The sequence below is a fragment of the Meira miltonrushii genome (assembly GCF_003144205.1).
Source record: "Meira miltonrushii strain MCA 3882 unplaced genomic scaffold FA14scaffold_1, whole genome shotgun sequence".
Lineage (NCBI taxonomy): Eukaryota > Fungi > Basidiomycota > Exobasidiomycetes > Exobasidiales > Brachybasidiaceae > Meira > Meira miltonrushii.
In genome coordinates this window covers 3,661,991-3,674,394 of record NW_020289943.1, presented here as the reverse complement: position 1 = coordinate 3,674,394, position 12,404 = coordinate 3,661,991, and the positions used below count along the sequence as shown (strand labels likewise).

Here is a 12,404-nt window from a genome sequence, read left to right as displayed (position 1 = left end):
ATAATAGATATATAATCTATATTAATATATATCTATTATATATATTATATATATATATAATATATATTATATATATTATATATCTATTATATATTTATTTCTAAATATCTTATTAAATTAATATTATTTTTATTTATAAAAACTTATTTAATATTATTATAACTCTATTAAAATATCTTAAAAAAAATTAGTTTATAATAATATAATTATATTTTAAGCTTTTAATCTTTATAATAGATATTAAGGTAGATATAATAAATATATTTTTAATATAGATAATTATAAATCGAGAAGGTAGTACTCTATTATTTATCGATAATATAAAAGAGATAGTAAAAGTATACTAGACTACCGACCCCTTCTCTTAGTATTATTTTAAGAGCTATTAAATAATCTAATTCTACTCTATATTTAATAATAGTAGTAGTAGTATCAGTAGTAGTAATAGTAGTAACTAGCTATAGGTTTATCTTAGGTACCTTAGGAGTCTTAAACTAGTTAAATTATACTCTCAGTTATAAATTTAATTCGAATAGAGGATCTAAGGCTATCAATAGAGAACGTATTATGTAATCCCCCCGGTACTCCTACCCTGGCACAAACGGAAGATTGGTTCAGAACACTCTCACATATCTTAGGCAGGGACGTCGATTATCATGATTTAGAGGAATTGGAGCATTGGCGCAATCTTCGCTGGCGAGGTCCCTGATGCATGTTGCGCGCTAGCGCAACATGCATCCTCTCCTTTTCTGCCCCATGTGGTCCAATAGTCTCATCCCTCAATACACGCGCCAATCTTACTTTTGTCATGCGACCCACGCGTTTAGAGGATGAAGATTATGTAAGCACGACACTATATACTCTCAATGAAACAAAGGCCAGTGCTGATATCTGCTTTTATTCTTTGTTCGATGCTATCAACACACAAAACAGTAGTAGTTCGTGATGATTGTCAGTTGATAAGTTTAAAGTGATCCATTCTTTCCTTTGTTTGTTTGCTTTTCACATCACATGCTAATCTTTAAATCCTTGACCCTGCATAAAGGCCAATATCGGGTGTGATTTAAAAAATAAAAAAGGCACAGACGCGTTAAAGCGGGGTGAGTGGCGGAAACAAAGACTAAACTTAAAATGACTGTGCATTGAGTGATAAAGTGCACAAATGCATTTCCGACATGTCAAAAAGTCTAATCGAGTGAATTGAGTTCTGATTGATTATGAGGAGTATATCGGGAATTCATTTCATTCTCACTCTCTTCCATCATCTTTGTTCTTCATCGGGTTGTCTTCATCACCGATTTCGATCAAACATGGCTGCTACGGGAGCAGGTTTTCTCTCTGGCCTTCTGGGTCAGTTAGAGAACTCTGCCATGCGTAGTGGAGCAGTAAGACAAGGTGTGGGTGGCAGCTCACCCTCAACATCAATTTCTAAAGCCTACTTGCAAGCTATAAAGGAAGGCCTTGCTTTGAGACAAGCAAGTCGTAGATTCAACTCTTTGTTGTCTTTTGAAGCAGCCACAAGGAATGCCTTCGAGAAAGCCTTTACAAACGTCTTCTTTGGTCTTCGTCAAGGATCGGATTCTTCTGGCGCTCGTAAAGCTCGTCAAATAGTAAAAGAATCAAAAGGTATAGGCTACAATCAGTCCCGACATGCATTCTCAAGAAGCTCTAAGCGACCTTCAGTCTACCCAAACATTGCGACAAGCTATACTCGATCAACTACTGATGTAGGATTACAACTCTCCAGAAGAGGTTTCCATTCTGGTGGTATGGGTTTCGATACTATAGTCAATCTTCATTCTCCTCTCGCTCTTCGTGCCGCTGCTGATGATTTGGAAAAGGAAAGGAAGAAAGCCGCAGCTGCCCGTTCCGCCAAGATGCCAAGAAGCACTCGTCGTTCTTCCTACATGAAGCAAGAACGTAATATTCTTCAAGTAGACAATCAAATTCAGCGTCACAACGCCATTCATAAGACTTGCTTCTTATTCCGCAAGTTTGAGGACAAGAGCGACAATGGCATTAGTGAAGTGGTACCCGAGTCACCAAAGTCATCTGTGGTCAATAATGTTGCTGGTCCATCGTCAGAGGTAATGACTGTCTCAGATGAGGAGTCCGAAAGCGGTAGTGTCTTCTTCCCAGAGGAAGATATTCCGTACTGCACTACTACACTCAACATCCCACTCAATCCGGATCAACACTGTTTGCTTTTCAATGATGCCTATCATCCGCTTCCTGATGACGATCGTCTGATGCCTTTCAATCCTGCTGAAATGCGTTTATACGATGAAGCCTTTGTGCAAGCGTTGAATCGCATTTACGAGGATTACCAAAGGTTCCGGCTTGGGTTGATTGCCCAAGTGGAACGAGCATTTGACGTGCCTTTAAGACCATTCCGTCCAGCAAATTGGAATTCCGCCTTGTTTGTCCACTTACAAGAACGTATCGGCGAAGATGATGCTGTCGCCATGCGTAACGTGGTCTTGAGGGTCGACTTTCCCCATTACGAGCCTGATGAGGTAAGGGCAATGCTCATAGCTGCAGAGGTAAGCATGAAGTATGTCGAATTATTGATGCACAATAGCATTGCCCGCTATCGAAAGGCACCAAGTTTTGCACTGGAATCCAGTCATTCCTCCATCGATGCGAGCTCAGATTGTTCGGATTTGCATAGCCCTCCTAGCTCTTCAGAAGGATTCACTGATGTGGGCGAATATCGTGCAGGTCTAGGTGTGGCAAGCAATGTGAGCATGGAAGACTACAACCGTTCATCGACAGAAAGCGAGGATATCCATGAAAATCAAGAAAGCACACACCAATGCGTCATGCCAACGCTTCCATTAAATGGTGATACTCCCAGTGAATCTACTGAGCTTACTGCTACTTCTTCTTCTTCTCACTCAAATTAAATAATTCTTTGATCTGTTCTATATATGCTCACAATCTTTCACCGTCCGCTAGCCTTTATAGCCTATGCTTTCTCTCTTATGATGATTCTATCCAATTTATGACCATTTCTTATTCTCGAACATGATTGATTAAAGAAGCATTATCATAACCATATGAAATTTACAACATTTGAAAATCGAAACGCCAATATGAAACAATAAAAGAAGATAGACATTTGGAGGGGAAAGATTGTCATTGATGAAGAAGAATAAAAGTTGTTCGCGTTATGCATGCTGGCAACAAAGAAAGAAAGAAAGGAAGCAAGATTTTGACTTGAACGGAGAACCATTGAATGTTGTGTATGTTTGTGTGACAATTAAATACCATTTCCAGAAACCGATTTGTGCGATTTTGATTGAGGAGAGTTTTTCCCCTTGTTTTAAATCTTGTTACTTCATGTCAGAATGGTGGGCACCTTGTCTTGCAGAACTGCCTGGCTTCCAACGGTTGATCTTCCTTTGATGGAATGGGAGCTGCGATTGCACAGGCAGCCAAAACGCTTATGAGTATAGCTGAAATATAAAGACGCATTTCGATCTTTTTTTTGTCGAAAAAGTTAGATATAATAGTTGTTTGATTTTTGATTTGAGAAGACGCAATGATGAAGTCTATTCACCCTTGTTATTATTTGTTTGTTTGTTTGTTTGTTTGCGGTCAAGATTTGTTTGTTTACGATCTTGATCTAGTTTTAGCTCAATTTTTAACAAAGTAGATGATGGTGATAAAGAGGGAACCAGTAGAAACCAAATCTAAGCCAAATTATTGCGCATTTTCAAATTTGCCCAATCGTACCCATTTTCGTTTTTGCCTTTTCTTTCAAACAGTTTTAATGCCTTGCATCAGGTACACACTTTTCAAAAAGGCACAAGATCAGGCAAAAGGTACTCCGATCATTTCATCATCTTTTGTGTGTGTGTGTGTGTGTGTCTCTGGCTTTATTTACTCGGCGCCGTACAGTTTTGCCTCATTTCACCACGTAAATACAATCTCGTTCAAATCGAAAACGAATGGCGGCTAAACTCCTCACATCAACTTGGCGGCTGAAATTGCGCAATAATGTTTACTTTTTCGGATCGTATGCGCCCGTGATTATATGCTTTGCCGTCGAAATTGAAATTGCCTTTCTTTGAATCTTGGTATGAATGTTTGTAATTTCACGGTACCATTCATCCGTTTACCAAACAGAAGAAACAAAAGCGCTAGAACCGTGATTTAATTGTCGGAACTGAATCAAAGAACAAGAAATGCTGTGCTTACTGAAGTTAAAGGCTAATGGGCGGAGTAACATAACACTCCTGATCCCCTCTTCATGCAGGTGTTCGAAATGAATGATGGTCTTAGTTTATAAGATTGCATGGATATGCGCGGAGGAAGAAAATCCTCCCTTTTGATGTCATAAGTACAATGTATGTGTGGAAATCGTATCAAAACTACAAGAATAAACGTCGAGCATGATTGAACATTGATGAAATGATCATTACGTTCAAACATTGTCTGACGTCATCCTTAGTAGAAGTAACCCAAGATCTTACCACCAGCGTGTTTTCTACGTGCTTCGTGGTGATCCAAGACACCGGCAGATGTGGTCAAAACGATAACACCGAAAGAACGAGCAGGCAACAATTGTTGGACCCATGTTTCGATACGTCCCAATGGAACGTTGAAGCGAGGAGAAATGACACCACACTTGTTGATACGTCCCAAAAGTTGAACAACGATCTTTCCGCTTCTGTGGTCGTCAACGAATTCGTATTCACCGATGTAGCCTAATGAAGGATGAATGGATTACTCGTCAGTAACAGATGTTCAAATAGTCCCCATGTGGAAGGGCAAGGATGTCGGTCTCGTGAATCTCCATGGAAGCCGTCATCGGGTCTCTAATGAGAAGTAACGACATCCATATGATTGAAGATAGAGACACGTGTGTGAGAACACATTCATCTTTCGGACTCTTAAAGATGGACGACGGTGGACAGAGAAAGCCGCCTGTCCAACAGTTATAAGTCCGATCTTTTGTTGGGAACGAGGATATGTGTATCTCACACCGACATCCAAACCTTTCCATTTTTCGTTTTTGCAAATCAAAGGTACTCACCGTGCTTTTGCATGACACCCAAAAATTTGAGGATAACCTTGGAGCTAGGGCGGATCAAGACTTGTCTCTTACCCTTACGCTCGGCGTTGACGATGGAGTTGAGAGCATCGTTCTGGAGGGAATGGAGGAAGACTCCATAATGTCAGCGGCCTATTCAGTGATAGTTTTGTATAAATCACAAATGTTAATACTCACAAGAACTGAAACGCGAACCATATTTGTTGATTATTATCTTGTTAAAGAGGGAGATAGATTCCTACTGGACGGGTGCAGAAGCTATGATCAGTCTTCTGTTCCGACCAGCTATAAATGAAAAAGGTGACGAACGGGCGAGAATGCCGATAGCTGGCCTGAAATGATTCAAAAGGCGATACGTTTCAATCGTCAATCGCTGATCTTTGACGTCGAGATACATCGAGATCGATCTGAGTCGTCGCTCTTCGTTGCTTTATGTCGATTTTGTCGAAGACTGTCCCTTCACAAATAGCATGTCGTCACATCTCAATCCCATCATAATCTTCTGCCATTGTCGATCATACTGCCCCTCCTATCTTCAAATCATTTCCCCTTCGATGAATGCATCGCCTAGCTAGATCGTACATCGCTCGTCGTCCAAAGTCACTGTTATCGAATAGGTACTCACCTTTATTTGGTCAGCTTGAGGATGATACGTGATGAGGAAGAAGATGAACAGTAGATTGTCTGGCAGTTCTAGTCTTCAATTCTTGCAGCCAAATCGACTACAACGGAATTGCACTTGTTATTGATCGATTCTTCGCAGCACATGCCTAATTTGAACGGCTGCGTTCACGAGACTGCTTGATAGGCTTAAAAGGCCTCAAAGCTGCTGCAGCGTCTAAAGCAGCGCGTCAAAACTGAGAGTCAGGCAACCGCGGTAAACTTTCACGTGATCCGCAGTCTGCAACAATTGCTGCTTGCAAGACAGCCTAAGAGCTTCAAGCAGATGTTCGCGCGTATTGGCTCTTTACGCTGTATTCATCGGCCGGTCTGTACGAAGGCTTTTAGCAGCTCAAGTACAAATTTATGTTAATGCGCGAAGAAGTCTTTGGGCACAGGCTCAGAGGAATGGACGCTTGACAGGAATAAGTGAATGAACGAACGTATACGATCCATCATCAATCATTTCAACCTCTTCCTTTCTCACTTCACACATCAGTCACAATGGGTCGCGTTCGTACAAAAACCACAAAGCGTGCTTCGCGCGGTAAGTGTCACGATGAAGGAGATGAATCGATTCGATATCGACAGCGAAAGAGAGGGATCGAAACCGAGTCAGAGACGTTTTAGTGGGGGAAGAAGAAAGTTGATGGGAGTGAGGGTATCATGATAGGGAGAGAGCTGCTTCGAAGGGACTGTTTGATGGAGATTGCCAATGGATGAATAGCGGTTGAGGCGAGGATTCATACACGGATCGACAATCACTTCGAAACATACCATTCACATTTCTTGGACATAATGCTTACCATCTCTACACCTCTCTTACCATACAGTCATCATCGAGCGTTACTACCCTCGTTTGTCAGCCGCTGACTTCCACACCAACAAGAGAACCATTGATGAAATCGCCATCATCCCAAGCAAGCGTCTCCGTAACAAGATTGCCGGTTACGTTACTTACTTGATGAAGCGTATTCAAAAGGGACCTGTCCGTGGTATCAGTTTCAAATTGCAAGAAGAAGAACGTGAACGTAAGGATCAATACGTTCCCGAAGTCTCTGCTTTGGACGTTTCCGCTTTGGGTGGTTTGGAAGTTGATGCCGACACCAAGGAGATGTTGAACGCTGCTGGCTTTGACCGTTTGCCAGTCTCCGTTTCCGGACCAGTTGCTGCTTTCCAACAACCCGAAAGACAAAGACGCAACGTTCCAGGTGCTGGTCGTCGTTAAATCTAATGTTCACAATGTGCACGAAATAGACATTCAAAAGTCTTTAAGCCTCCATCGTGAGCAGCTATGCGTTTGATCGTCAACAAACGATCAAACGTGTATGCATGTATGATACACAAACGCCTCTCGCATCTTCATTCACAGACCATACAAACATACATACGTGTCGGTTCACAATGTGCACCTATCACGAGTACACACACATGTACACATTTCACTATAAGCATCATGCCCAAAAGAATGATTTGCATTTCACTCAAATTCGACTGTACAATGTGTGTTGACAAGCGGAGAGATCTATTAGAGCAGGTCTAATTGCAGTATTAAAGGATCTGTGAAGAGATTACAGTTTGTGTGAGATTAGAATCCATGAGCCCAAAGGTGACGGCAGAGTGCGACCCAGAAACGTTCAAGTTCATCGGCAGATGATACTTGAGCGGGCTTCTGCTTTTCATTTGAGGAATTGCTTGTATTGTACATTGATCGATTTTTTGCATGTGCATCCCAATCCAATTCTCCACTTGACGGATAAGATTGACTGTTTCTCTGTAAGCGTTCTGCAACGGATGCGGGTGCCTTTCCGGAAGCCAAAGCACGATCCCATTCTGCTTTATGCCATGCCAATTCTCTACGTAATTCTTGAGCGGCTTCCGAATGTCCCAATTCTTCTTGCCATGCTGCATCCCTACGCAATTTGACAGATAATTTCATATTGTTGAAATCGGCCGTTGTCTTCTCATTTGGTACTTCAGATTTGTTTTCCTTTCGGCCTTCGTTTGTTACTTGTTTTTGTTGTTGGCCATTTTCTTGCTCTTTCTTTCCGAATGAAGGGTTCTCTTTAGCATATTCATCAGCAGCTCTTTCTGCTTCGGCCCTACGCTCTTGATTGCCTTCCGGCAATCGGTCTGAAATCCAATTGGCAACCTCATCAACCAATCCTTCGTCATCATTCTTTTTAGATGACTTAGAAGGAACGACAGATGCGATCACGTCCTTAAGTGTAGTTGAGTCTTTCTCATCCTTTTCTTCCGGCTTTGTTTGCTCTGATGTTTTCTCTTCTTGCTTTCCTGCCTCTTGACCCGACTCCTTATCTTTGCTACTGATTAAATTCCTAACGATCCGATTAATATCATTCCATGTACTATCCTTCTCCTTTTTGTTCTTTTCTTCATTTGCCGCTTCTATCTTTTGTTTCTCTTTACTCTCATCAACCGGTAATGGTTTACCCGTTTGTGGGTTCACCTTTCCTTTCCATCTTGGCGCTCCTCCTCCACGTAAGTCCCAATGATCACATCCATCAATTATACCCAAGAACTTGCCCCATTTTGCGCTTTCCACTGAGACCAATCCATCATTTCCTTGTGATTTACTTCCCAAAGCATCTGCACTACCATCACGTTCACCACCAGCAGTTCTACTTTCTGCTGCTGCGTCCAAGATTAGCTTTGGAAGCCATAAAGGATGATAGATTGGCAAGCTTCTCTTCCGTGATGCTACGCTGAAATAAGCAACATCAGGAGAATTGGGCACAGTTGGATTGAAGACTTGGGCCATATATCGTGTTGAAAGCATAGCATACGCTGGCTGATCAAGAACAGAAAGCATGTAAGATGAAAATGATCCGCCGATCGAAGACAATGCACGATTGAAAAGGGAAAAGTCGATCAAAGGTGAATCCTTTCCATTCTTCTTCTTCTTTCCTGACTCCTTTTGATCTGTATCTGGCTTGGCTTCCTCATTCGACTCTTTCGCACCATCTTTGACTGCTTGAACGTTTAACGATGCAGTAGAGCTTGGTGAGGTAGCCTGTTGTACAATTGAAGCCGTAACTCCGGAGATGACCGGTTTCAGTATTTCACCTATTACTGATTCTTTTTCTTCCGTCCTTCCTTCGTTCACTTCTACACCTTTTCCTTTTGCCGCTGATGATGGACGAACAAAAAGCGGAGATTTTAAACTGAACGGTGGTTTGGAAATTTCATGCTTTTGAAAATCTTCTTCTTCTTTCTGTTCTGCAGTATTTGTTAACGTGCCGAATCCTTTCCTTTGCTGCCTTTGCTTAGCCTCCCGGATCTCTGCATCAACACGATCATTTCCCGTTCCAACATTTGCATTACACCAATCCATAAACGGACTTCCACGATGTGGCGTACTGAGGGATGTCAAACTGATCGGGGTATATTGTTCAGGTGCAGGTTTGAGAACGCTGATAAGATAACGAGCATCTAAGCCACCCATACTATGACCGATAAAGTTGACTTGTTTTCCTTTGATTCCTGCTTCTTCGCTACACAAATACTTATGCAAAGCTTCCGCTCGATCGGCAATCGCACCTGTTCCGGGAACGCCTCTAACGATCACATCTGCTCCAACCTTTTTTCGTAGAATATCCAAAACGGTTGCCCAATAGTGAATTTCTAAACCCCAAAATGGGCCTCGAACATCAAAGCCATACAAGCCATGACAGAGGATGATCGGATTACGAGGTGCTTTGATGTGATTGAGTAATGCTGGATGACGCATGAGCTCATTAATGTCTTCCGTATCAGAGAGCGCTACAGAGTCTTTGGAAGAGTCTGTCTGTTTGTGGTCAAATGGGAAAGGATCTTTGCTTTCATCGTGTTCATTTGCTTTTGATTCCGAAGCAGTTGTAAAGGAACGTACTTGTCTTCTGCGGGTTGAATTGTATCTGTTACGTTGATTAAAAATTCCGCTCTGATGTAGGGTGACAATGTTTGTATGCAAATGGGTACGTTTTGATGTTGAGTTATTGGCTTTTTCCGAAGAAGCCAAAGATGATACTCTAGCATGATGTAGCCAAGCAGCTGCAACGGTTGTGATCAGAGCAAGTTGAAGGCTCAAATTTGGACCTCTCAAACGCGTTGATAGTCCTGTATTGGTTATACCTCTTGCACAAGCCCCACCACGAGCTGTTGTTGCTTGAGCATGATGGTATGATGATCCTCCCAGCATCGTTGACCGGTCTTTTACCCACCACTAAGTTTTATTTTGACAACTTGTATGAGAGACTTGATACAACCTTTGACATGTCGGGTTGGTGGTGGTAGTTTTAAAGCACACGGTGTCTATGCCATTACCCTTTGCATTGTATTTCATCATTGAAGAAGCATGCATTCCATTCATTCACGTTCGCTTCCGCCTTTAACTCAAGCGCCGACGTGTGTGTATCTGTGTGTGTGTTGTTTTGCAGTCTTAATTTCTGCCCCCCAAAAAAACACACAAATCTGAATCAGTTCTGGTGCCGACATCTAAGTGGAGCAAGCAAAGGGTTTTTTAGTCTGATTGGCGGTTGTTTGTTGTTTAAGGCGCTGCGCGTTCGGAGTGGTGTAAAAGTCTCCGACAGAACATCATCATCACTCTTCAGATCAAACAATTGGTAAAGAGAAATGAAATCGTTATGAGAAAGAAGTTATCAAAAACAACAATACAAATGATAGAAAGAAAGTCAAAACGAGATAAAAGATAAGATTGGAATAATTTGATGCCTGCATCAAAGCTTACTCCTTCACTTTGTTGAATGAATGCTTCAGCATTTGCCACGCAAACGGCATTTCTTCGATGGCTTCTCGGCCAACAAACGTCTGCCAGACGGTGATGGTGCCGGTGACGAAGCAGGTGAAGGAGAAGGTGCATGATTTTTGAAATCCGGAATTGACCCTGATGACCCCCCGCCAATTTGGTATGGGGACGGTGCCTGTACGTACGGGTGGAAAAGAACTCTTTCTTTTGGATGAATCGGTCTACCGCTTTCTCCATTTGCCCAAGTACCATAATTACCGGATTGTGAAGTTGAATGAGCATTCGTACCCGAATAAGCTGCAACACCACCACTGCCACCAGCCGCACTTCCACTAGCCGGAACCACTGAACGTTTAGCCATCGTGTTTGTTTCTTCTACTGTGAATTCTCGTTTATTCATAGAACCCGACTTTTCGCGCAAACGACTCTTTCGAGAACCTAATAGTTTCCTACCACTTCCACCCTTTGCTGGAGGTGGGGCTGTTGCAGATGGCCAAGGTTCATCGGGCATTCTTGGTCTTCCATTTTTAGAGCTTGGCGCTGATGCTGGGGATCCTGAAGTTTTCCAACCGTCATCGGCCCAACGGTCTCTACCATGAGCGGGACTTGGAGGATAGGACCCCATTGAGCCGCCTACCGGTGGCCCATTTGTTGGTTTAATATCACCTTGATCCGAGTAACGTGGTCGTAAACTCCTACCATGGCTTTTTTGACTGCTTGCTGGACCAGGTGATGGTGCAGGTGAAGGCGAAGGAGAGGATGAAGGTGAAATTCTAGAATGTTTTGGAGTATATGGAATAGGCTCGGTTGGAATGACAGGTCGTTCATACATTGCTCTTTGACTTGCATGATAAGCTTTGAGATCTTTTGGCTTGCCATCAAGTCCATTGGGCCACTTGTCGTGCATACCACCGGCTGAAGCATGGTCAAAAGAAGAAGAACCGGTAGCAGAATGTGCGACATTAATAGACGAAGAGCCGGCATTGTTACCACTGTGAGCTTGCACCATTGCACGTTTAATCATCGGTTGCATGTCAAAGCTTTCACGGTGTGAGCGTTTGACCATAATTTCTGTTTCTTCTACTTCAAATGACCGTTTGTTTGTGGGACCCACCTTTACACGCAAACGGCTCTTTTTGGATCCTGACAATTTTCTTCCAGATCCACCCTTTGATGGAGGAGGATAAGGTTCATCAGGAAATCGTTCAAAACCTTGTCTAGGAGCTGGCGCTGGTGCTGGCGAGGGCGATGGTGATAAAGATGGAGAAGCGGTATTTGATGAAACTGGACCGATTGGACCTTGATCCGAGTATCGTGTTCGTAAACTTCTACCATGCTTGTCCGTGTTGCTTGACGGTGCAGGAGGACTTTCATAAAGTGCTCTTTGACTTGCATGATATTCTTTGAGATCTTTCGGTTTGCCATCAAGTCCATTGGCCCATTTGCCATGCATTCCACCAGCAGAAGCATTATCCGTTGAAGAAAAACCAGTAGCAGCATGTGCGGGAGAAACGGATGAAGTCCCGAAATTATTGCCATCATGAGCTTGAACCATTGCTCGTTTAAGCAATGGTTGCAAACCAAAGCTTTCACGGTCATTTGTTACAGCAAAGGAGATGTTGATGAGCATCATGACGATTGCTGTAATCGCAGGCGCCATTTTAGGAATGCTAAGAAACTTCAAGCGAGCCATGATGCTAAAGTGTATGATAAGAAGTGCCCTTCCAGAACAATTGCACACTGTGCAATGTAGGAAAAGGGATGAAGAAAAAAATATTTCTCGAGGTGGAGAGAAGTCTTTCTATATATACCCTTGCGATCACAGCCTCATACTTGTCCAATCACATCGCAGGAAAGGGAATGCATATGAGTTGTGAAAGTATTTGGCCGTTGACGACTGACTTGTCATCGTATTGG

The 12,404-nt window shown here is 42.6% G+C and overlaps 4 protein-coding genes across 4 annotated transcripts; 2 read left to right on the top strand and 2 right to left on the bottom strand.

The window, feature by feature from the left end:
- The first annotated feature begins 1,135 nt into the window (after window positions 1-1,135).
- On the top strand, window positions 1,136-3,078 carry FA14DRAFT_22393 (uncharacterized protein). Its single transcript, XM_025502030.1, has one exon. The coding sequence runs from the start codon at window positions 1,218-1,220 to the stop codon at window positions 2,904-2,906; it is 1,689 nt and encodes a 562-aa protein (XP_025358343.1). The 5' UTR covers window positions 1,136-1,217; the 3' UTR covers window positions 2,907-3,078.
- Window positions 3,079-4,276: 1,198 nt separating this feature from the next.
- FA14DRAFT_159800 (putative RPS22A-ribosomal protein S15a.e.c10, cytosolic) lies at window positions 4,277-5,743 on the bottom strand. The gene is made up of 3 exons (XM_025498392.1): window positions 5,237-5,743; window positions 5,042-5,153; window positions 4,277-4,712 (listed from the first exon to the last, which is right to left on the bottom strand). Exons 1-3 carry the CDS (start codon window positions 5,255-5,257, stop codon window positions 4,453-4,455), a joined length of 393 nt encoding a protein of 130 aa, XP_025358342.1. The 5' UTR covers window positions 5,258-5,743; the 3' UTR covers window positions 4,277-4,452.
- A 179-nt stretch (window positions 5,744-5,922) lies between these two features.
- Window positions 5,923-7,180, top strand: FA14DRAFT_159799 (putative RPS17B-ribosomal protein S17.e.B). The gene is made up of 2 exons (XM_025498391.1): window positions 5,923-6,266; window positions 6,553-7,180. The coding sequence occupies exons 1-2, from the start codon at window positions 6,224-6,226 to the stop codon at window positions 6,945-6,947; spliced, it is 438 nt and encodes a 145-aa protein (XP_025358341.1). The 5' UTR covers window positions 5,923-6,223; the 3' UTR covers window positions 6,948-7,180.
- Window positions 7,181-8,216: 1,036 nt separating this feature from the next.
- On the bottom strand, window positions 8,217-11,319 carry FA14DRAFT_119902 (alpha/beta-hydrolase; the record flags this gene model as incomplete). The annotated part of the gene is made up of 3 exons (XM_025496380.1): window positions 8,217-8,690; window positions 9,033-9,502; window positions 11,187-11,319. Coding segments are annotated over 3 exons (1,077 nt in total), but the record flags the coding sequence as incomplete, so codon positions are not given.
- Window positions 11,320-12,404: the final 1,085 nt, after the last annotated feature.

Coding starts and splice junctions, on each gene's coding strand:
- FA14DRAFT_159799 (XM_025498391.1), top strand. CDS start 6,224: ATGGGTCGCGTTCGTACAAAAACCACAAAGCGTGCTTCGCGCG. Junction 6,267..6,552: donor CACAAAGCGTGCTTCGCGCG/GTAAGTGTCACG, acceptor CTTACCATACAG/TCATCATCGAGCGTTACTAC.
- FA14DRAFT_159800 (XM_025498392.1), bottom strand. CDS start 5,257: ATGGTTCGCGTTTCAGTTCTT. Junction 5,154..5,236: donor TGGTTCGCGTTTCAGTTCTT/GTGAGTATTAAC, acceptor CATTCCCTCCAG/AACGATGCTCTCAACTCCAT. Junction 4,713..5,041: donor GGGTGTCATGCAAAAGCACG/GTGAGTACCTTT, acceptor ATCCTTCATTAG/GCTACATCGGTGAATACGAA.
- FA14DRAFT_22393 (XM_025502030.1), top strand. CDS start 1,218: ATGAGGAGTATATCGGGAATTCATTTCATTCTCACTCTCTTCCATCAT.